Genomic DNA, 25,829 nt, shown 5'->3' on the forward strand with positions numbered 1-25,829 from the left:
TTTAAGAAATGTACTACAAATTATATAGTTATTTTTCTGTTAGTTTATGTAAAGTACATGATAGTAAATAACTTGAAATAAATGATTATTTATCTATAATATGTCTTTGGTGTGTTCATCTGATTCCACTTAAATTGTACAATAGATTTCCATGAAAATAGAACTTTCCTTTCCCCCTCATATTCGTGTACATATTTGATATCAGATTTTATTCTAAAACTCACCGCCTCCCTCGTCACATGGAATCTAAACAGATTTCTAGGTATGACATGCTGTCCCCCTTGCTTTGTGTAGGAGGCACAGAGGTGAGAATGAATGAGAATCCTGCTCAGAGCCACTTACCCAGTTAGCGGCAGACCCGGCATTGCAATTCATCTCAAAGGCGTAGTCACATTTCTAAATGACCAGGAAAACAAAATACAGCAACCTTAAAACTATTCCTGAGCTATCTGGCCAAGTCTGTGCTTTGAATCAGAATAATCATGTGGTGACTCTCCCACTGGGGATCTCCAGAAAAGATGTTCCCAAGCTTTTCTAGACCATGAGGAGCTACATTAAATTTATCATCTGAAAAATATTTCCTAAAACACATTCAAAATCATGCTTGCTGAAATGTTTCGTCCTGCTTACTGCTCGCTGGGAGAAGGGCTGTGCCCTTTTCCTTGTAACACACCCTCCCTCCTGGTGTGAAATCTCTAGAGATGGCCTTTTCCAGAATAAATCTGTTGTGTGTGTTTTTTAATGTTACCACTTTGGCCTTCCAAACCCTGGAATCATTTTAGTTTTTAATCTGTTCCCTTCATAATCTCTGATTAAATAGTTCTAAACCACACATGTCCACCAATCAACCCCATTCAGTCTAGAGTGGGGCTGAATCAAGTTCACAAGCTCAGAAATGCCAGAAATGTAACTTTCATAGTTTTCCCACAGCTCATTTTCATGTCCATTTTGAGTTCTTTTTCTACCAGGGAGAATTTTAGAGAAATGTTTGTCCCCCAAAGCAGGAGACACTCCCCTCTTACTCCCTGCCTGGCCCTGAAGTAAAGACTATTCGGAGTGTAAGTGTGAGGTTCAGAATTCTTAAGAGGCAGAATAGTTGCCAGGAATTTTTTTTTAAGTAAAGTCTATTTTCCATTATAATTTAGAATATAACTAAAGTGCTAATCAAGTATGAAAACTTGCTATTTCTAAAATAACATATAATTTAATATTTCTTTGAAGTTAGGCCACATTTCAGAAACAAGAGTGCGTCTCTGATGAGGTGTACCCCAAAAGATTAGAACTGTGTGCCAAGTTGCCTGCTTGTCCTTTCCGTTTAGTGCTGAGGATTCAGATGAGAGGCAGAAACTATAAGCAAGTGAAGTGTTCATATTAGAAGTGGATGATTCCATAGGGAATTGAAGCTGCGCCTCAGAGGTGAGGGGTTGCATCAGCTGTTTTCAAAGAGTCTAAAAGAGGCATGTGGGTATCCACTACCCGAAACAGCAGAGTCACTTGTGACTCCAACAGAAGGAAAATAAAAGGAGGAGGTAGGAGATGTCCCAACAGAGTGTGGTTAACAGCAGCTCACTTCTGGAGCTCACAGGTGTAGGCTGGGAGAACGCCTCTGGTCAAGGCGATCTGGTCAAGGCCTGGGGACCTCTGAGTGAGCCTGAAGCTCCAATGAAAGAAGCAGAGGCTGGGGTCCGAGAAGGTCACCACTGTCAAAGCCCTGCCAGCAACTAGGATTATACCCTGGGCCTCAAGCCAAGACCCTGGCTCTCTGCCTAATGTGAGTGTGATCTTGAACTCTGTTTGGCTCTCTGAGAGGAGAAGGGGCCCAAGGTCTGTCTGCGTTCAGGGGTAGAATAGAAAATCTGTGGTTCGTTTCCAGTGGGTCTTGATTAGGGCAGGAGCAGCTCAGCCACTGGGAGGCCTCTGCAGTGCTTTAACCCTGTAAGGCAGTTTGAGTCTCCTGTGCCTACTGTATTCCCAGTGTCTTGCGGAGTATTTAAAACCGACAGTGGCAGGGTTAAGTGATGTTTCGCTGCTTCACTGGAGATGGAAACATTGGGAAGTTCCCCTCTTTTACTTTCCACCTCTGTTCACTTGCAGTGGCTACTCCAGTCCTATCCTTACACACATGCATGGATGCACGGGGAAGGGGTATGTGTTTACAAACACATGGCTAGATTCCAAACGGGGAGGTCCAGGGACACACTGAAGCATGCCACCTGAATATAGACAAAGCAGGGGACCCAGCTTGACCACGCTCTCTCTCCGAACATCAACTTTCTCATCTATAAATTAGCGGTAGTGATACCTACCCATGTGAATTAATGTGCACAAAACTCCTGGCCTAGTGCCTGACACATTGTGGACACAGTCAGCCCGTGCGCAGAGCCATAATTGTGGGTGTGGAGCTGTCTCTGGGAGCAGAGCTTCCCCACTGGGTCTCAACTGGGTGTCGTTTGTCCTACAGGGGACACCGGACAATGTGTGGAGACATTTTTAATAGTCACACCTGGAGGGAAGGGTGCTGCTGGTATCTGGCTGTTAGAGGCCATATGTCCTCCTAAACATCCCACAATGCGCAGGACACAACAAAGACTCCCCCTGCCCAAATGCCAGTAGTGCCCGGGCTGAGAAACCCATCTGGCTAAATAGTCATAGCAAAGAGGGACAAGGCTGATTTTCCTTCATCCCTAGGAAAAAGAATGTGTTGAATACTGTTAACATACTACCATTACTGGCTCATCTGGCACCGAAGGAGATAAAGAGCCCAGAGATGCTAGACACAGCTGTGGAACTCAATCCAATTCTGGTGAAAGAGAACTTTTCCTTGATTCTAAAAGGAAAGTTAATTTTTTTTTCATTTAAATAAGCAAGTCTAACTACTCAACTAGTTTATTGCATTATGGATTATAGGATCTAAGGCTAGATTTTGTGGATTTTAATTTTTACCAATAATACAGCCTAAAATTTTTGATAGGTTCGTATAATTTACTAAATTATTGATGATATTTGCATGACACCAAGAAAAAGGTCACTTGTTAAATTCTGTCTATAAAGTATTATTTCAAGTCAAATGAAACTGTAAAGGAAAAAGGAGATATTTAAGTGTATCTTGCCTTAAATAGAATTGAGTACTTACATCACAAAATATTGGAAATCAGATGTGGATAAAATTTTTCCAATGACTTCATGCATAAAAACACTTTGGAGCATAGGGCAGTTTTTAAAGCTCAACTTTCATTGCATTTCCACACTGTTCCATTGTTAGGTAACGTCACCTCAGTGGGCGGGTCATCACCCAACTGCCTGGGCTGGGTGCCCTGGAACACATGGGAGAGCCAGCAGTCATTGCCCTGTTCTAATGTTGCTTGTCCACGTTAAACTTCTGACACCTCTTTAAAAGGAACATACATTTTTAAAGCCAGTGATTATTAATAAAACCCTTCTTCCCATCATCTCATTTGCAGGCTTTCATTTTTTAGTTTTGTTTGCCAACTAGGAAGGATTTTAAAAGAAAACTTGGCCCCCTTCCTGTGTTGATGCAGGAAGTGTAGCCTGCCATAAATTGCATTAATAAATTCGTACGGTAGTTTGATATTCTACTTTTTAAAAAGTTCTAAATTTCAGTCATTTGTTTAAAATGTGTTGAAAATTGACTAGCCACAGATTTAAATATATATTTCTCTGAAAAACTTTCCATCCAAAATGCCAGAAATGTTTTCAGAAAATAGAGCCAAAAGATGTACATGGTTTCTCAATAACCAACATGACCTAATGGTTAAATGTGCTTCAGTAGTCATTTATCTCCAGAGTGAGCAAAGGCTGTGGGTCTGCAAGTGTGGGGCACTTCAGCAACTGCTGGTGACTTCTGGTTACAGGTTCTTGGATGGCATCTTTCTGCTGTGTCCTCACCTGGTAAAAGGGATGAGAGAGCTCTTTGGAGCCTCTTATAAGGGCACTAATCCCATTCATGAGGGCTACACCCTCATGACCTAGTCACCTACTGAAGACCCCACCTCCTAATAGCATCACATTGAGGATTATGATTTCAACATATGTATCTGGGGAGACACAAAGATCCAGTCCTTTGCACATGCTTGTTGTAACCAGCCAAGTATTGCAGAGGTATGTAAAAGAGAGTTAATCTTTTCTTTATCCAACCTCACCCTTTGGCAGTGACCGGCATTAACAATTTGGTATGTATCTTTTCTCACCTTTCTCAGTGCTCATACAAACACCTGGGGATTCCTGTTCACATATAAGGTATTTTTGTGAAGCAGAGTACTGTGTACTGGTTTTAATCCCAAGAGAGCCGAACACTGTGTATCAGTCCCAGGGGAGGAATCCAAACACTGCTGTGTGTTGGTATTGGAGTTGCCAAGGAAAAGACAGTTGAGCAGAGGATAGAACAACCCTTTACTTACAAAGAAACAGAACAAGATCAGGTTCAATAATGGGCATCAGTCCCTCATGGCTAGCAGGGCACCCCCCTACTTCCCTAGCCGAAGACTGGTCAGTTGGCTTATGGATACCCCTCTCCTTTCTACCACCATCAACAATGGGGGGAAGGACTCAAGCCCTTACCCCTCCTCGATGGAGTCTGAGATACTGAAAGGTGGGGGTGTGCCTGAGGGCCATTGACACCCATGCTGAAGCAGTACAAAAGAGCACATACTGAGCCTGATATCTGGAGGTACTCCCTCACAAGGCACAGGCTCAATGGACTCTGTATCTCTGGTAAGACGTGTTACAGGCCCAAGGCCCATCCTTATTTGGTGAAGTGGGGGTCCAAAGGCTGCATGCACGAGACTGCCTTTCCCAGCAGTTTTTATTCCTCTCTCTACATTGATCATGCAAACACTACTCAGCAACTTGCTTTTCACATTTGACAATATACAATGAACATTCCTTCTGGTCATTATTTCTAATAACTCAAAAATAGCACAGTGGGTGCACTCTACTTGTTTCATTTGTTCCCCTACTAATGGGCATCCAGGTTTTTTTTGTTTGTTTTTATTTAAAAAAATATGTTTTTATTGATTTCAGAGAGGAAGGGAGAGGGAGAGAGAGAGAGAGAGAAACATCAATGATGAGAGAAAATCATTGACTGGCCACCTCCTGCACACTCCCCACTGGGGATCGAGCCCACAACCCGGCATGTGTCCTGACTGGGGAATCGGACCTCCTGGTCCATAAATTGATGCTCAACCACTAAACCACACTGGCCAGGGGCATCCAGGTTTTTATAGTTGGCTACCATTGTCAACAATACTGCAGTAAATATCTAAAACCTTCTTAGATTGTCTTTTTTCTTCTATAAGATTGATTCTCAAAAGCCTTTCAAGCAGCTGTCATAGCCCAGAAGCCAGTGATCATTAGAGGACCTATTTCTCCTCGACAGTGCCTGCATAGGTTGTGATACAATTTTTGCATTCTTGTTGCTAATCTCTTGGATGAAAAAATGGTATATTGCTGCGATTTTAATTTGCATTTTCTTTGTTACTGGTAAGGTTGTCTTTTCATATTTTATTTGGCTATTTCATTGTCTTGTGTATGACTGACTTTAAACTTCTCTAATTCTTGCATATTTTATTTTTGAATGATTCAAAAACACATATTTTCATCTCTGTTAGCATTTATTTTTTTCTACCCAGATTTCAAGAGAAAAACAGATTTTCTTGGAGATTGTCAATAACAGTTATTTGAAATGCTAGAGATTTGATAAGTAAAACTAAAGAAATGAGAATGTTACTGAGCTGACTGCTTAAAGGGAAGACTGTTTTTACCTATGACAATGCTTTTTGAATGATCAGGCCTCTGAGTCTGGCTGCAGTACCAAAGGTCATGTTCCCAGGCTTTCCATGTGGCCATCATGGCATTATCCTAACCATAGCCTTGGCGTTGTGTCAGGGCTAGAGAACTTTAACAAGTTCAGACCTGTCTGAAGAGGTCCCTCATACTATCTACCCCACTCTTCAAATATGCCTTGGAGCGGGGAGTTATATTTGTTCCTGCTTCATGTCCATAGTAGATGTCTTCCATTGCAACAGGAATGGTTTTACTCTTTTCCTGAACTCGCCCTAAAGGATGGCCCAGCACTTTATAAAGCCCAGTGAGCATGGCTGAGAATGGGAATGTAGCCTGTCCAATGAAGCTGACCGCAGACACAGATCTGTCTGTCTCCGGAGTATCTCGGGACAACTCACCAAGCAAATGAATGGAAAATCCAGTTCTCAAGTCTAATGGTATAAGAATGAGGAGAATGGGAGGAGGAGGAGAAACAGGAGGGATTTCCTTTTCTTTAAATGAGTGTTACTTTTTCTTAATGAATTTGAATTTAGAATAATTTATTACCCTGGAGTTTTCTTACTGATACAAGTGAGACTGTCTCCAGTCTTGCTGAAGGCAGAAATCTAAGTCTGGGTGTTAAATCCTGAGATTTATCTTTTGTCATATTTGTCTTCCTTTCCTGAGTACCAGAAGAGGTAAATTTGAATATATGTGTGTGTGTGTTGGGGAGGGGTGGGAGTAAAATGAGGGTGGAGATGCAGAAAAAAAGGATGACATAAAGGTTAAAATGGTCAACCTATGTATGGTTTGTCTATACACATTCCTGTAATAGTTTTATTTTTCTCATGCGATGTAGGTGTTTACTCAGAAAAGGAAGTTCCCAGAGTCTATGCATCAGGAACATTAGCTATTTTTGGTTTTCTATAACTATTTGTTTGGTGTTCTTTATTTGAATGTGTGGCTGCTGTGTTGTTATGTCTTTGTTTGGGGTTATTGTGGCCTGAGTTGCTGTTTTATGCAGTTGCATCTGTTTTGTAAGTGTGTCAAACTGTGCCTTTCAAGGGTAACAAATAGTGATTTGAAATGGGAAGAACATCCTTAATGCTTAAATCTTACATTTGAAGCTGAGGAGATTTGTGATAAATATTTTACATCTTTTAATTGAAAATTAACCTCCGTGGTTTTAAGGGTAGTCACTGACATGCTCATGACCAGCAGAAGCCATTGGTGTGGGTGAGGTCATGTGACCTCATGAGAGGCATAAAAGCTCAGGTCTGAGCAGCTCACTCTTTGGTTGTGATTGAAGTTGGTCCCACTGGAGTGAAGTTCAGAAGCAACTCCTGGAGGAGCACATTTACCACATCATCTGTAAGAAACGTAAGCTTCTCTATTTCTGGCTTTCATTTAAAAAAAACCAAAATCTGTGTTTCCTATACTTGTTCCCTTGACCTACTTATAAAACAATTTTTTTAAATTTTTCTACAGAATTAACAGTTAACTAAAATCAGTCTTCCCAATGCTTACCAATCATCTTTTGCTGTTCATTTAGTCCCTCAAGTAGTTTTTATTCTGAGGTTGTAAAAAGCACAGACATTGCCATAAGTTATTTGATCTACTTGGCAAATCAGTCTCCCTGGGGATTGGTTAGTAGAGACTGTCATCTAAGAGGCTCATCATTGTAGTGTGAACCAAACCACAGGAAATGATATGAATTTAAGCTTCATATGTGATATCTTGGAATACAGTATCATTTCAGTAGGCAGCCTTCCAGAGGATGCCAGCCTGAATGGCCAACTGGTCTTACACAGTAATCAAAGCTGTGTATTAATGCAATGCTAGTTTCTGTAGTTAGCCCAGTAAAATGATGTCATGAAGCAAGCCACTCCTATGGCCCTGGGTGGTGTCACAGTCCCCTTCAGGCAAGCAAGTCCTATGCATTCATCACCCTAATCCCTACAGCTCTCAATGCCTTCAGGAGCACCCTAAAGCCATGAGTTGGGCATGAGACCAGGGAAGCCTGGGGTACTTGGGTGCTCTTCAGGCTCTCTGGGATTATTATTCCTGGAGCTGAATAGGAGTTCTGGTCCGACCTTAGTCACAGAAATGATAATTTAGGTTTTTGTGAATCCCTAATTGGTTTGACCTCCTTGAAGGTTGCTCACCCTTGAAGGCTGCATGGTACATATTTAACTATTGGGTACCATTGTTTTCTGCAATCTTTAGTATTCTAGTGAATATTGGTTACTTCAACAATACACAAATTACCTAAGAATTTTACATCAAAGCTAGGTTTCTTCTTGGAGTAAGAAGACAGTCATCTTGTACATATGAGTGAATGAGAAATGGAAAGGCATATTTCCATATATTTGTTGATTTCTTTTTTTTTAATCCTCAACTGAGGATATTTTTTCCATTGATTTTTGGAGAAAGTGGAAGAGAGAGGGAAAGACAGAGAGAAATATTGATGTGAAAGAAACACATCGATTGGTTGCTTCCTGCATGAGACCCAACCAGGGCCTGGGCCAAGGAGGAGCCTGCAACCGAGGTATGTGCCCTTGACCTGAATGATGCCTGGACTCTTTGGTTCACAGTCCAACACTATCAACTGAGCCAAACCAGCTAGGGCTATTGTTGATTTCTATCTCATAGTACGTCACTTCCATCTTTAGCCAAAATTTGGTTTTGACTAGTCACAAATTTTTCTTTAGACACTAGAGTCAATTTTAATCGGCATCTATTTGAATTGTCACCTAAGCAGAATTTTTTTAAGCTGAAAAATGGATTATAAGAATTTAATCTAACCTCCTACAACCTCAGAAGCATCTTCTGATAATATATTTAGTAAAAAGCATGAAATCTTTCTTTACTCACCTGATTAGTGCACACTCAAGCTGAGTATTACAGATGCGACTTCTTTTTTTAGCTACATTATTAAATGAAACCAAAGCTTTAGAAAACAGGGCTATTAATAGTGGTGACTCATGTATTCATGTTTTAAGAAGGACAATAAACTTCTACAGGACAGAGTCAGAAATATTTTTTTCATAAAGTTGTTTAGCTATAATTATAGTAATAGTATTATGTGTGTTAATGCAATTTATAATGCAAGTCATAATGTAACTTATACTGTACATAATATTTAATAGTAATATATAGTAATATGAATAGAAAGCAAAAAAGTCAGCACTTTAGGTCAGTTTAAGGCACACAGCATGTTACTTGTTATTCTAGTGTTGTTGGCAACTTGGTAGGATTCTTAGAAGGGAGACTGAGGAGGAAGTGGTGGAGGCTTTTGAGAGTGATGAAGAGGGATAAAAGCATAGGGTTGAATAGAAGCATGACTGAGGGACACTGCATATGGGAGACCGGCTGGGAAAAGTGTGGTGGGAAAATCATAGGCAGGCTAATTGGAATCATCACTGGAATGCTAGCATACAAATTTTCAAATTTAGGCTGGAAGTGACTCCATCCACTGAATGTGTTTTGAACTGAGTTTTGACATGATGAAAGTAATATGTTCAAAATATTGATTTGAGTGTTGTGTAGGCTGGGTAGTGGGGAGATTGCAAGCAAGGAAATAAAATTTAGCTAAGATTTCAGTAGTTGAGTGTATAGTGATAAAACCTAAATCACTGTCATCGCAATGAAAATTAAAAAGGGTAGACAAATATGACAGATAACAAAATGATAAGGAAAAGGGCATCAAGAAGACTTCACAGTTTGATTTTCTATCCTTGGGGATCTAATTCAGTAAACATTAGTTGAGCAACTCCTATTTAAGAGAGTTTAGGAGATGTAGACCTACCCTGAACTCTTTGCAATGCTCAACAGTGGGGAGGCTACAGATTATAAACTTACAGACCTCGACCTTCAGTAAACCTCAGTCTTGCTGAGCAGAAGGTTTTCTGGGTGGGATAGAGAGACATTTTAGCCCTGTCCCATCTCAGCATGAGATATTGTGGTCGAGTTGAAAAAACATGAACTCTGACCACCAGGGGGCAGTTCCTGCGTTGAGCGTCTGCTCCCTGGTGGTCAGTGCGCGTGGTAGCTACCAGCCGGTCATCAGGTCATCCAGTTGCTTAGGCTTTTATATATATATATATATATATATATATATATATATATATATATATATATATATATAAATTTTTAAAGCTAGGATGCCAAAGATTTTAAGATACCCATTGTTTTATACATCATTAAGAACGAAAAAGTATGCCAATTAATTGTAAGACACCATTGATTGTAAGAAGTATTCTAATTTGAGAGGTGTAAAGTGAAAAAAAGTGTGGGTGTATAGGAAAAGAACTGGAGAGATGTACATGAAAGTTTTGTAGTGGTGAACTCTGGGAGGTGAGATTACAATTTGTCTTTAATTATTGCTTTTCCGAGAATGCCAATTTCTTACACTGCTGCTCTCTTCCTATTTCACTCTTTACCCTACTCTCAAGGCTAGCGGTAGGTGACCCTAGGCCCTGGCAGAACCCCTTTTCAAATCTTTCAGTGTGTCATGCACTAGGGTTCAAGCCTTGGCTGGAGGATGTAGGAATGGTAAGCTCCCACTGTATTGTTCTTAGCACTTGAGGCCTTTGCTAAAATACCAGGGCTACAGACATATTTAATACAAGTTATTGGTAAATGAACGAAAAGCAGTTCAATAATGGAGGTCTATAGAAATAATATTTAATTTTTGTGGTAGGCTTAGAGAATGCGTAGAAAGGATTCTAATAAAGAAATGTGTTTTATAACTTTAATTTCCATCCTCCTAGAATTAGCATGTATAAAATTTTGTGCACTTAAAGATAATCGTAAATCCAACATTAATGAGATTAGCTCAATAGTTTTTCCCTTGAGGAATAAAAGATATTTTGAAATTTTATATTTTCCTGAAGTTATTTTTACCAAATGTCATGAAGAAAGTATAATTAAGTAATAAATATTACAGTCTTAAATTTATTCTTTAAAACATGTGAATTTTTATTTAAGCTACTTTATTGCATCCTTTCTTTTATGAAGTCCTGGGATAATTTTGTATTCTTTTTGCAAATATATGCTTTTATTCCTTTGCTTGGTTATAGAGATGGATTTATTTGTTAATTTCTTAATATGGTTCTCATACACCTACATGCAAGCTTATTTTGCTATTTAAAGGAAATTCTGGCCCAGCCGGTATGACTCAGTGGTTGAGCATCAACCTATGAATCAGTAGGTCACAGTTCAATTCCAGTCAGGGCACATGCCCGGCTTGCAGGCTTGTTCACCAGTGTGGGCTGTGCAGGAGGCAGCCCATCAGTGATTCTCTCTCATCATTGATGTTTCTATGTCTCCCTCTCCCTTCCTCTCTGAAATCAATAAAAATATTTTTTTCAAAAAAGAAATTCTGTAACTTTTATGTATTTTTCAACAATGCAAAATATGGTTACTCATCTGAAATCATAGTGTGTAATCATTTTAACACACAGCTCATGAAGCCATGACCTAATCCAGCGGTTCTCAACCTGTGGGTCGCGACCCCTTTGGCAGTCGAACGACCCTTTCACAGGGGTCGCCTAAGACCATCCTGCATATCAGATATTTACATTGCGATTCATAACAGTAGCAACATGACAGTTATGAAGTAGCAACGGAAATAATTTTATGGTTGGGTCACAACATGAGGAACTGTATTTAAAGGGCCAGAAGGTTTAGAACCACTGAATCCATTGGAGTACTTGACGGGGTACATCAGAAGTGTGTTGGTACCAATGGGAGATTTTGTTTCAAAGCTAAAGGAGGCACTCTGATCCAAAACTCACCTTTTGATTTGTACTTTCCAACATCTTTTGTTTACTATTCTTCAGTGGTTGTAAGACAGAGAAGGAGATACGCTTTGGAGTCAGACTGGCCTAAGTGAGAGCCCAACAACATGTGACTGAGCCAGACCCTGAGCCAGGTCCCATGCGTGAGGGTCCTCGTCAGCAAGGCTGGGACCAGCTGCAGTGACTTCTCAGGTGGATCTGGTTCAGTTTGTTGTGTCATTTAGCACCGCATGGGAGACTTAAATGAGTCACCACTGGCCGATCGTAGGTATAGTGAAAGCAGGAGCATGGTAGCATCTGACAAGTGCTCTAGGTGACAAAAATGTCACCTAGCCGAGGGAGAGGCACAGTTCCTGCACTGGATTCAGGCCTGTGGATATCTGTTACCTTTGTTAAGTCTGTATATTTTATTGCATGAAAATGAAAGTAAAATGTCTGTCTTTAAGTGCAAACTACTCGTATGGCGGGATGGCAACACTTATTTACACTACATCATGGTGTACATACATGGGCTCCATTTTTTAAAAACCCATACCTGATCTGGGTATGGGCCCTTAGGCTTTGCGAAGTGGGGAAGAAAAATAGGTCTAGTAGTCCATTCCAATGCAATAATTTTAAAAAACCCTTTAAATAATATCCATTTTCTCAGTGAGAGTACTTCCTAGCTCAGATTTCTTCTTTGTCAGCGCCCTTTCCCTTGCCCTGGCTAAGGTGGTGTCAGGTACATGGAAGCAAGAAGGGCCCATGTAGTGCCTCGTGTTCTCCGTTGCTCTTCCAGCAGCTGGGGCCTGATATCTTCTGATGCTGACACTTCTGCAGATATGCCTCTTGATCTTGTCTTTCTCTGCTGAGTTTGGGCCCAGTAGCCCTTCCAAGCTGATTCAGCCTCACTTGGCTCTCGTTGGTGGGAGATTTTCTCCACCTCGCCAGGGCCCGTAACCCCAGCGTCTGCTGCGGGGGCACCAACCTCTTGCCAAGGTGGCAGGATTCTCCCTAAGTACTGTGGGGAGTTCTGGAGCCCGTGTATGGTTAACTGACTGTAGAAGTGTCAGTTGGAGAAGTAAACACCAAGGACCGATTTTGGCAACCACCCAGCACCTGTCTGGTTTGCAGGCACTGGCTGTGCTCCAGGTTGGTGTGGGCTGGCCTGAACGATATTTTTTTTCTAGAGCTCAAAAAGGAAATTGGGGCAGCCTTTCTGTATCAGTCAGGGCCCAGGAGAGAAACAGATGGATGGCATTCTCAAAGGGGGTGCCTGATTCAAGAGAGCTTAATGAAGGGACTATTAGAAGATGGGAAGAGTTAAGGGAAACCAAGAGGGGATGGTGAAGCTCCTCAGAACCACAGCAGCAGGAAGTCAATACGGTCCCTGGGTTGGAGGAGAGGGCGGGGCTCTTGAACTTGACCAGAGCTGAACTATAGAAGAGGACATTTGGAAAAGAAAATCAGATTCATGAAGTTGCCTCATAATGTACTGTACCTACTAAAAATTGTGCTTTCTGAACAGTTTTCCCTATTATTTTTTATTAAAAATATGTTTTTAATCTCTTCTAATATCTACTTTCATAGGAACTAGGTTAATTTCAATGCATTTTACTGCCCTTCTCACATTATCGTCTACCACTTGGTATCTCTTATCATTTGCTTTTTTTTTTTCCTTCTGGTTCTGATTTAGTTTTACTGGTTAATCACTTTTTTAACCAACTCCTCTTTGATTCTGGAATTACCCTTTGACCTCATGATTTGATTGCTGCTTCACTAGCCCAGTGAGCAGAGCATATTCTGATGAAAACAGTAGGTCTTGATTTCATTCTGTTTATATGCACATGGCCCCCTGTGCTGAACTGTGTCACTCAGAGAATACCCACTGGAAGAGGGTGTAGCAGGGAAATAGATACAGAAGTCAAAAAAGAAGACGGGGAACTGTCATTTAATTTCAAAGATGAGAATGAAGAAGGTAATTGATCTAATTAGAGGTGAAGTAACTAGCAACCTGGCCTCCAGGCAGATTTCCTGAATGGCTGGTTTCTGGGAGTGAGATTTTGAAAGATTCATGACGTCTTTGAGGAGTGGGACATAGGACAGATCAGAGCTGAAGGCCAGTGCAGAATACCTCACTATAAAGTTTATGGATCTCCCCGCTGGAAAGTAGAAGCTTCCTGCTGCATGTGGGGGTCTACCCTTCCCTAAATTCTCTAGAACTTTCCCAATTCCTGTATTAGCAATTCAGTTGGATTTTGAATTTTCTTCCTAGAATATAGGAAGATACTAAAAATGTTTGATGTCTTGAAAAGTCTAACTACCTGGAACTATTGTCTATTCCCTTTACTGACACATGCCCTCTCACACTGTCAAGAGAAGGAAACTTTGAGAATTTGTGTTCCAGCTAAATTTGAGCAATATCCCTGAGTCCCAGGGCCAGGCTGAGTCGAGGAGAAGACCAGAATGTCCTACCATACTGCTTCCTAGCCCCAGGTGCAGGGGGGTAGCTTACCTTCCAGACCCAGCTCTTAAACCTGTGCTTGGAATTGCTGCTGATTCTTGATTTAGACATTTATCCTAGAAAACGGTCTAAAACTACATTGGCCACCCTAGCTGGTTTGGCTTAGTGGATAGATCATCGGCCTGTGGACTGAAGGGTCCTAGGTTTGATTTCGGTCAAGGGCACATGCCTGGGTTGTGGGCTCGATCCCCAGTAAGGAGCATGCAGAAGGCGGCCAGTCAATGATTCTCTCTCATCATTGATGTTTCTAACTCTCTTTCCCTCTCCCTTCCTCTCTGAAATCAATAAAAATATATTTTAAAAATACATTGGCCACATGTAAACAAATATTTACTCGCAGAAATAAATGACAGTGTGTTTCCCCTTTAAATGACTTATTTACATTTTTGTACAGAATCTAGAGATATTCTCGTAGGTTGCTGATGTTTACATGAAACTGGCACAGCCTCTTTGGGGAATGAATGCAGTGGGTTTCAAAAGGTCGTCCCGTGCTCTTTGACTCAGTAATACCATGTATATGAAATCATCAAGGATTTGCCTTATGACTTGGCTAGGAGACGTTCCCTGCAGCTTCCCAATAAACAGGATAAATTATCATTCACACACGAGAATGTACGCATGTTGATACATGGTTTTAGACATAAAGGATTTTCATTATATCCTATCAAATGAACAAATAAATCAAGTTCACAACAGTACTAGTAAATGCATATAAAATACATAAGAAAATATGCATGTATGCACAGAAGAAATGTCAGCAAGGATGGACCAAAAGGATAATTATTTTGGAGTGGTGTGAATAATAGTGATTTTAATTAGAAACGGATAATTTTATTTTTCTGTCTTCTACAATAAACAGGTATTTCTCATGAAAAAGAACATTACTTAGCAGTGAAACTGGCCTCTGGAGTACATAGAGGGGACGAGGATCTGATGAACTTGGGTTAGCAAGATGCCGTGTTCACTGATGTGTGTTAGGGTATCAGCAGTAATACAAAGTGCTGATGGTGCACCATTGATTCAGACAAAAAGATGTGGGTACAGTGGACTTAAGAGTGAAGCCAGCCATAGCCGGTTTAGCTCAGTGGATAGAGCACCAGCCTGAGGACTGAAGGGTCCCAGGTTCAATTCCAGTCAAGGGCACTTACCTTGGTTGCAGACTGGATCCCCTGGCCATGGTGGGGGCTCCTGTGAGAGGCAACCAATCGAAGTGTCTCTCTCGCATAGATGTTTTTCTCTCTCTGTCTCTCCCCCTCCTTTTCATTCTGTCTAATATATCAATGGAACAATATCCTCAGGTGAAGATAAATAAATAAATAAATAAATAAATAAATAAAAATAAGTGTAGTCATTTAAAAAAAGAGAGAGAGGGTGAGGCCAGCTTCAGAAGAACTTTGCAAATTGGGCCATATTTTTACTCTTTAACTAGAATGATTTTGTAGGATAATTATTTACCTTTTTCTTTTGACTTTTAACAAACTATGTATATTTTAATTGTTTTATTGAATAATAATACTAAGTATACAAAAAATATTTACAAAATACATTGTAAAGTACAGAAAATACTTATGTGCAGTGTCCCCAAAATGGACCACTACCATTAACACCACAGCGATGTCCTATAGGTTCCCACACTCCCATCCTCTTCCTCCCCCTCTCCGCCCCCGCTGCCTCAGAGCAAACCATGGTCCTGAATGCTTTATCATTGCCTTGCTTTCCTTCATAAATCTATTATTAATCAATACTTTATTTAGTTTTGCAACTTCATATAAGTGGAGCCGTACTCTCTGTGCTTCTGCAACTTGTTTTTTTTCCACTCAGAATCTTGTTCCCAAGTTTCATCCATGTGATTACATCAGCAAACTTATCACAATATTATTTACTGTATTTTCCTTCACATTTTTCACCAACTCCCCTCCCCTCCCCTCTGACAACCATCTTTTTGGTCTCTGTTTCTATGAATCTGTTTTTGTTTTGTCTTATTTGTTCATTCATTTTAAACATTGCGTTATGTTTTATCAATCTTGCCTAAAGGTCTGTTGGAGACTGAACCCCTGCGAGGAAGAGATGAAGACGCAGTAGCCAGTGCTGACTTCTCTAGCATGCTCTCTGACGAGGAGAGAGAAGAGCTAAAGGCAGAATTAGTTCAGGTATGTTTAGGAATCTTATTATTCCGATGTCTATCTCTGGATCTTGAGAGTTACTATTACTTTTATATAAGTCCCATATTACAATTGTTATATTACATTCAGTAAAATTTGATAAATGATGTATTGCAAGATGATTTATTTGGGGGGGGGAGGTATTTTGTAAGGCTAATTGTCCATTATTTGTTGGTTACAGCACAAAATTGAATGGCTATGCTGCTTAAGCAACAATGATAATTAGCAGCTCCTACTCTTTTAGTATCGCAATACCATGGGGATGATAAACCACTTACAAACCTGGTGGAATTCCTTCAAGACCCTGCAAGTACAAGCTGCTTTTGAAGAGCAGTTCTTGTTTTAGGTCAACAGTGTAGCTCAACAAACACTTTGAAATAATTTAGTTTTGTCACGAAAAAGTCAGTCATAGAGCAACTGGATTTACTGAGTTGTGCTCTTTTGCAGAAGAATAAAGCTCTGGGGATAGAGAGGAAAGCTGTGCTGGATGTAGGCTTCATTAGACCTCAGGTAGTTGTTGGGGCATTTGGACTTAGAGGCGAGGAGGATGCCTGGCTCATTGTGAATGCAACTCTCTGTTCAAGTATTTTGTTTGCAGCACCTACTAGCCCTTGAACACTTGGCTAAGGAGCGGTTGGTTACATTATAGAAGGAAAGGGCTGGACACAGGGGACTTCCCGAGTACAATAAGCAGCAGGGCGAGAGGGGTGAAGCCAGCATCCCCTCTCCATTCTGAATCCCTGGCTCCGAGGGCAGGAAGCTCCTGGTCCATCGGGAAGCAAGGCTTTCACCCCTGGCTCTAGCCTCTTCTGCAGGCTGGGGACAGAGCTCTGAGCTCCGAGCTCCACCGTACCCTCAGCCCCCTTGGTCCACTGCAGACTCCTCAAGCTCTGAGGTCCTGAGCGTGTGTGTTCGTGACAGTTCATAATCATATTGAAGATTTTTCAGGTGCTTTCCCAAGACACACCCTAAAATAACTTCATAAAATCAGCTTATTCCTCTGGCACAGCAGAAGTTATTTTTGTAAGCACAGAACCTCCAATCAAAGAGCCTGCTTCTTTGGCTGGGTTTGTCTGTGGCCACTGATCCAGAACCACTCAGTTGACTTCAACCCGGCCACACATTCCAGAGTGCGCGGACCAAAGTCAGCCTTCACTGAGCGTGCAGCAGCGCCACGTTTCCTTACGGCCTGGAATTCTGCTCACGACCTGTTCATGTCAGTGGTGGTGTCCGAAGTTTATGTTCTGTAGGCCAGTGTAAGTCAACTGAGTCTATGCTAAAATTTAACTCCTTCATATAACAGTCCAGGTTTAAGTTCAGATGCAACCCCTGTGATAGACCAGCTTTTAGAAAATGACTTGATTTTTCTGGGTTCTGGGATTCTATCAATGCATTTTTTGCACATTCTATATTTTCTAAATGTTCAACAGTGAGTATGTGTTACTTTTATAATCAAGAAAAGGTAAGCCTGGGTTCTAAATGGAGACCCCATGAATATAAATAACCCACAGTGTTTTCAGAAATCCCTGTTTTATTCGGCCACATTAATAAGCTTCCAGTGCATCTCACTCCTAACACTTTCTGAGCCTGAATTCTGAAAATAACACCAGACTCCCGTCACTGTGTTCAAGTTACCAGGTTGCCTGTTTTCATCCCCCAGAATGCATTAGCCTCCGTGCTTGCTCTCTCTCATTTCTGCGTTTCTCAGAGATGAGGGGGTATTGCATCCTGCCTTATCGTTGTGTGCTTACCTAGTGCTGGCACTAGGAAGACCTGCCCTTGTGCTGGGAGACGTAAAATAAGCCAGTACTGTCCAAAAGGCTACATCTTAGATCAAGTCTGCATTCTAACAGAGGAATCTGTTGTTAACACAGTTTAGCCTTTATTTTATGACTGTAGCCATGTGATACGTGTGTTTTTCAAAGTGGGAGGAGGTGGAGGAGGGTATAGGGGAATAGATGGTGATGGATGGAGACTTGACTTGGGGTGGTGAACACACAATACAGTGTACAGGTGTGTTGTGGAATTGTGCACCTGGAATCTGTATAATTCTGTTAACCAGTGTCACTCCAATACATTCAATAAAAAGGGGAAAAAAAGAATTTAAAAATAAATAAATAAAAGCTTCTTAGTGTGAGGCCAATATCACCTCTGATCTGGTGTGTGCTTTGTGTGTAGCTGGTGTGCAGTAAGACTTTTAACTTTATTTTATAGCGCCAATGAATATTTATAGTTGTAAATACCGGCAGTAGATTATGCATTTTAATAAGCTTATCAATATATTAAAATAGTTTGTGTCAGAGATTTGATCTCATTCATCTTATTACCAGTTGCTCCTGACATCTTTGAGGTCTCTGCACATCTATTTGGTGTTTCTTTCCCTCTGTCTCCCTTTTTAACTAAACTTGCTCAATATGTCTGTGCTATGAACATCCACCCCCACTTTCATTTCACTAAGCTGCATTTTATGCTCAGTATTCCATAAGGCGACGTGGCTTTTGAAAAGGATGAAATGATGGCATTAGTGCTAGAAATTTGTGTTATATAACAATTAGAAACTGCCAATGTCCCCTCGATAAAATGACTCAAGAAAAATGGGTATTAATAGGACTAGAAAAAATACCAGACAGCATTATCCAGCAGGCAGAACCTATTTTCAGGCTCCCTCCATCCACTCTTGGTTTCCCCTCTTCCTTGGTGTGTGGTCCCCCAGGAAGAACACACAGTGCCCTCAAGCTCCCGTCTCTTAGACGTACAGACTCAGTTCCTTCCTCCCAAACCTTTATTCTTTCTGGACTAAGCTAGTGACCAACTAAAGTGTTCATAACCAATAGTGTCTTACTGCAACATTCTTCTGTATTAGTCAGGGTTCTCCAGAGAAACAGAACCAATTTTATATATAAATATATATATATAAATATATATAAATATATATATGTATGTATGTATATGTTTCTGTATACGGAAAGAGATTTATTATAGGGAATTAGCTGATGTGACTGTGGATGCCAACAGGTCCCAAAATCTCTAGTCAGCAAGCTGGAGACCTAGGGGAACAGGGTGTGCCTCCAGTATGAAGGCTAGCAGGCTCGAGGCCCAGGAAGAGCTAACATCACAGTTTGAATCCAAAGGCAGAAAACACACACACACACACACACACACACCTGGGGCAGGTGTACGTTTCAGCTTGGTCTGACATCTTTCCCCACTGCTTCCCTCCTACTTGTAGCTGGAAGACGAAATTACAACATTACGACAAGTATTATCAGCGAAAGAAAGGCATCTGGTTGAGATAAAGCAAAAACTCGGCATGAACCTGATGAATGAATTAAAACAGAACTTCAGCAAAAGCTGGCATGACATGCAGACCACTACTGCGTAAGTACATTCATGGAATACTAGCCAATTACTTAGTCTGCTATCTTGCCACTTTTTTATGTTTTTCTACAAGGCTGACTTGGTACTGTGGCTAGAAAAAGAATATTTTAGAGAATATTTTCTCTAAAAGTAGGGGAAAAACCTCAACAATCATTTTTAAAACGTTGCGTGTGGAGCATGCTCCATAAAGTAGCTTTATGAAATTAAACTTTGTTCACTAAAATTGTATTTTTACTCAGATCCTTTTATGGTATTGCATATTTTTAAAAAAATGTTTCTTTTTATTATATACTAGAGGCCCAGTGCTCAGTATTCCATATAACATGGCTTTTGTTTCTTTTTATTATATACTAGAGCAGTGGTTCTCAACCTTCCTAATGCTGCGACCCTTTAATATAGTTCCTCATGTTGTGGTGACCCCCAACCATAAAATTATTTCCGTTGCTACTTCATAACTGTAATTTTGCTACTGTGATGAATCGTAATGTAAATATCTGATATGCAGGATGTATTTTCATTGTTACAAATTGAACATAATTAAAGCATAGTGATTAATCACAAAAACAATGTGTAATTATATATTCAATATGTGTTTTCCGATGGTCTTAGGCAACCCCTGTGAAAGGGTCATTCGACCCCCAAAGGGGTCCGACCCACAGGTTGAGAACCACTGTACTAGAGTGACTTGGGAAAGGGTCCCTCAGCCCGGTCTGCGCCCTCTCACAGTCTGGGACCCCTTGGGGGATGTCCATTTACTGGCTTAGGCCTGCTCCCTGGGGGATCGGGCCTAAGCCGGCAGTCGGACATCTTTAGTGCTGCCGCGGAGGCGGGAGAGGCTCCTGCCAACGCCGCTGTGCTGGCCAGCCATGTGACGTCTTCTGGCTGAGCAGCACTCCCCCTGTGGAAGCAAACTGACCACCAGGGGGCAGCTCCTGCGTTGAGCATCTGCCTCCTGGTGGTCAGTGCACGTTATAGCGACCGGGCGTTCTGCCATTAGGGTCAATTTGCATATTACACTTTTATTATATAGGATTTTTAAGCATTTGTCGAATATGTATTTTTTATTTGTTCTCATAAAATTGTAAATGGACATGCAGAGGCCTGGTAGTAGGAAGAGGTACCTGGGATGGGTGGCCATTATTTCAGTTTCGTTGGGGGCCATCTTTGCCTGCTGACTCCTGAAAGTTAAGGTCTAAGACCTTTTATTCCTGTATGACGGTGCCCTTTGTTGGAGGAGTTGGGTTAAAGGAGTCTGCTGTTTACCCGTTGTGTTTCCTTTAGTTTCCAGGTGAAAGAAGACCCACTCTCTCCCCCTATAACAGCCTAGCAACCCCATAGGCTTCTGTGCTTGTGCACCCCAAGGGGTCTCCAAACAGGGTCAGGGCACACAGTAGGGAAGGATGGAGCCAGGGAGCCCAGCTGTTTATCTGCAGAGGCTAACCAGCCTTCCCCAACCTGACGACAATTATACAAGATAAGACACCTCACATCAATATTTATACATTTCAAATACATAACGCAACACCATGTGAACAATCTCCTGAAAAGCGTAGCTGGATTTTAGGCACTAAATTAAATGAGCCCATGTGTCAGCAGTTTGGCCTATGTTTTTGCACTTTGGTGGCCTAGACCCATTAATGGCCTTGACAGTGTGAGGTGAAACAATCTCCAATCCTAGGGTCTGGTCACCTCTGTATTTAATCCAGGTCTGGAGGCTTCATGCCACACTGACCTGAACTCCCTTCTGGGTGTAAGAACCAGGCTAGATGTTGTGCTTGGCCTTTCTAATCGCACTGCAGGGATAAGCTAGCCCAAGGGAGGGCCAGGCCCTTTGTTGCTGAAGGGAGGGGGGAGCAGGCAGATGGGCAGAGGGTGCCCCGAGTTTGCTCTAGGTGTGATGGGGGCAGAGTGGGAGGTGGGGCAGTGAGAGGAGAGACTCATAGTCCTGCTGGGACATGGGATTGGAGCAGGCAAGTTCCAGGAAGGCTTTTAGCCTCTTCACACAGGGAAGAGTATGTAGTTTGTATTTTCCCCATGTTCGAAGAACACTTTGGTTTTATAGTCAGGTATCCTACTTAGTATCATGTTTTTGTTGAATGAATAGAATAAATTTATTCTCCAGATATAGCGTGTATAGGCTAGTCAGGAAAACAGAGTTTAGTTTTTATTTTTATTTATATTATAAGTAGTTACAAATCACCAGTTAAAGGATAAGTGTGAAATACTGGTGCTGTCGGGTTGGGAAGCAGAATGAACCTAGCTGGGCCCAGGGAAGGGTTCCCGAGGAAGAGATGTTCAGCAGAAGGATGAGTGGGAATTCTCCAGCCACAGGGGCAGGAGGGGCCTCCTGGGGGAGGCTCCCTGGTGAAGGCCCCCAGGAGAGGAGGCTCCAGTTACTCACTGCTGTGGAGATGGCAGGTAGAAGTGGCCTGTGGCATCTGTTAATAGAGTTATTTTTTTAACAAAAAATAATACGTTTTTATTGATTTCAGAGAGGAAGGAAGAGGCAGATAGAGATAGAAATATCAATGATGAGAGAGAATCATTGATTGGCTGCCTCCTGCACGCCCCTTACTGGGATGGAGCCCGAAACCCAGCTATGTGCCCTGACCGGGAATCGAACCATGACCTCCTGGTTCATAGGTCGACGCTCAACCACTGAGCAACCCCAGATGGGAAATAGAGTTATTCTTTATCCACAGGCAATAGAAAGCCATTAAAGGGGTCATGACAGTTTGTTTATCCAGCAACTTTAATGAGTGTCTACTCTGAGGCATTATTATCCAAAGGCTAATCTAAGCCCACGGGGTACAGGCTTCAAAGATGGACAGAGTTCCTACTCTCTTTGTGTGTCGAAAGGCAAAAGAGCAAGAACCAAGTAATAAAATGAACATCTAAGGAAATATCAGGAAGTGCTAAATGGCATAGGGTGATGCTCTACAGGAGGAGAAGGGGGCTGAGGAGAAGCTGCTGGGACGGGCTCCCAGTCAGGGAAATCCTGTCCTAGAAGCTGCTTTGAGCTGAGACCTGAATGATGAGGAAGATCTTGTGATGATCTGAGGAAGAGCTTCCATGCAAAGGCAAAGGCTTCTGCAAAGACCCCGAGGCCAGAACTAGCTTTCTAGGTTGTAGGAGCCCAAAGCAAGTGCTATGCCTGGAGTGTAGTGAGAGGAGAGGGGGCCAGAGCCTCTGTTTCATGAGGAACTGTGGGGATTTTCTTCCCAGGGCTCAGGATCCTGTTGGAGAGTTTGAAGCAGGAAGTGACCTGTTCTGATTCATCTTTCGGAAGGATCACTGAAGTTGCTTTGTGTGATATTGATTGTGGGAGGCAGGTGTGGAAACCGGAAAGTCCTTTATGAGACTGTTGCCGTAGTCCAGGTGGGGATGGTGGTGAGGGAGAGTTGTGGACAGGGAGCGGACAGGACTTGGAGGTCAGGCCAATGGAATTTCCTAGTGGTTGGGAGGCAGGGGATGAGGAGAATAGAAGGATCCAATGTAACTCTTTGGCCTTGGATTTGGACTACTGGGTGAGTATGGGTACTGTTTACTGCAATGGGAGTGTGGCATTGTGGCTAAGCCATGAGCTATGGACTCCAGCGGGTTGGGTTAAAATCTAGGCCTTCCTGCATCTGCGGATTGAGGTCATATTAGTATCTGTTTCATAGGAAGTGAGGATTCAGTGAGATAATATCTGTGTAGGATGCAGGACGGTGTCTGACACTTTGTAGGCATACTCACTGTTCTAGGAAAGACTGAGACAGATTTTGTGGGGAGACCCAAGAATCGTTTTGGCCATATCAAGTCTGAAATGCCCAGTAGACAAACGAGTTTATATACCAAGAGCACAACGTGGGGAAAAGTCCAGGACATTCGGGAGTCGTCTGCCTTCTGATGTCTTGAAAGCTATAGGACTAGAGGAGATTGCCTCAGAGATCCTTCCATAGATACAGATGAGTGTGGACTCACTAACCTTTAGGGATGATGTGAACTTTGCTTTGTAGGAAAGAATCAATCTCTCTCTTAGGAGGGAAGCCTGTCAACAACATAATTTTGGGAGAGCATCTTCCTCCCACCGTTTTTTCTTGGCTGCTGAGGGAAGGGAAAAAGTCTTACTCACATGTTAGGGTGGGGGAGGGGGCAGATAGCAAAATCGATTTTCTCCATTCATTAATTAAATCCCTGTTGTTAGTGTCCATGATACCCATTCCAGGACAAGCTCTGTAGCTCATACAGTGAACATTTTGATGTGAGGGAACTGGGATGGGGTTAGTTGGGTAGAATTAGATTTTAAAGCACTAAAAGGAACGTTAGCTGTCAGAGAATCGCTGGTGACTACCAGAGGCAATACTTTGCATACTGATTAGGCAATCATGACCTATTTAGTTTGATTTATAATGAAAAGAAAATCTGTGGGATGGTAATGAAAGATCTTGGCATATTTTAGTCTGTGGTAGGATTCAAATTGGAATAGAACTGGATGAGTAGGAATAATTACACAGCAGACTGAAATTAGCTCCTTTCTAGAAAGATAACCATACAATAGCAGGTCAAGAGATCCCCTGTGTCCCGGGTTTATTGTTGCTGTTGTTGGTGTCATAGTTTTTTACGTGTCCTGGTTTGAGAGAATCTAAGAGCAGACACAAAATATTCCCCCTCCTTTTTAAAAATGATCCCTGCTGCTCTTCTATGTTGTCTTTAGGCTTCAGGGAGGCACAGGGGATGTGTGTGGCTTGGGATGTAGCTGTGGGGAGGTCACTGGAGGAGATACTGAATCTTAATAAGTTTGGCCTGGGGTTTTGAGCACTGTGACAGGAAGAACAGCGCTATATCCATAGTTCTGAGAAATTCCTAACAGTTATTGACTAAAGTGGAAAACAAAAGAGACCTAACCTGAGGGAATCAAAAGAAATCAACAAAAAGTTCCCATTATCCTCACACAGCTCTCGCCAGACACACAAATTCCCTCCTACTCACCAGGTTCTTCTTTGACCCTTATTTTCCCTGGTCTTTCCATATTCGCTAGGAAATGTCTGTTTAGTACATGAATATTTTGTTTGGTTTTATGATCTAGATAATATGATTTTGACACTTCCTGAAAAACAGGCATTGTGTAAATAAATAACATATGGTAAACTCATTCCAAGCTGCTAACAAAATGACAGCAGGAGAATGCTATATTAATAAAGTGATTTCAGTCCCGAGGAAGACCAAGGCGCATGTTTTAAAGCATTTCCTTAAAGTATGATAGGACATGACGCGGGAGATGGAAGGGGCGGATGGAGGGATAAGGGACATTCACACACACCTGATTTGATATAAAGTAAAGTCTTCTCAGAGGTGCCAGGTAATGTAAGTGCTCTAGACCCAGCAGGAAGCTTTGGGGGAACTTACCTGGGAGTAGCAGATACCGGAAGAAGGTGGTACGTACATTATAAGAATTTATGATTCTTTTTTAATCTATACAAACATTCTTGTTTTGTTCTCAGTTTCAGTGAGATATAATTGACCCACGGCACTGTGTACGTTTAAAGTGTACGGCATAATGACTTGGCATGTTGTGAAGTGATGTACAAAACTTGTTCTTGATTTCTTTTGATTCTCTCAGGTTAGGTCTCTTTTGTTTCCCATTTTATTAAGTAACTGTTAGAAATTTCTCAGAACTATGGATAGAGCACGGTTCTTCCTGTCACTGTGTTCAACACCCCAGGCCAATCTTTTCATCTGGTTCTATCTGTCACTTATCACCTCGCAAGTCTGTGCATCTCTCTCTGTGACCCACCACCTCCTCTCCATTCTTCCTGCCACGACTCCCCGTTCAGAGCCACAAAGGAGCATCCTCTCTGAGCATCCATTCGTTCATCTAGTGCAGCCGTGGGCAAACTACGGCCCGCGGGCCGGATCCGGCCCGTTTGAAATGAATAAAACTAAAAAAAAAAAAAAGACCGTACCCTTTTATGTAATGATGTTTACTTTGAATTTATATTACTTCACACAAACACTCCATCCATGCTTTTGTTCCGGCCCTCCGGTCCAGTTTAAGAACCCATTGTGGCCCTCGAGTCAAAAAGTTTGCCCACCCCTGATAGTGCTTACTGAGTTTCTCCTGTAACCCTCTGTCAGACACCGGGGACACAAAGATGAGTGGCTTCCTCGCCCTCAAGGAGTCAGTCTAGTCGGGGGGCCTAGGCGATGAGCAGACATAGG

At 41.9% G+C, this 25,829-nt stretch overlaps 1 protein-coding gene across 4 annotated transcripts in view; it reads left to right on the top strand.

Annotated features, from left to right (window-relative positions):
• Positions 1-25,829, top strand: part of TPD52L1 (tumor protein D52 like 1) — a 61,680-nt gene that overhangs the window by 23,008 nt on the left and 12,843 nt on the right. For all 4 annotated transcript variants that reach the window (XM_006089235.3, XM_006089237.3, XM_023754192.1 and 1 more), the window contains exons 2-3: positions 16,120-16,235; positions 19,477-19,625. In XM_006089235.3, coding sequence (XP_006089297.1) covers positions 16,120-16,235; positions 19,477-19,625 — 265 coding nt within the window. The remainder of the gene's footprint in view (positions 1-16,119; positions 16,236-19,476; positions 19,626-25,829) is intronic.

Source organism: Myotis lucifugus, unplaced genomic scaffold, assembly GCF_000147115.1.
Source record: "Myotis lucifugus unplaced genomic scaffold, Myoluc2.0 scaffold_57, whole genome shotgun sequence".
NCBI classification, from domain to species: Eukaryota; Metazoa; Chordata; class Mammalia; order Chiroptera; family Vespertilionidae; genus Myotis; species Myotis lucifugus.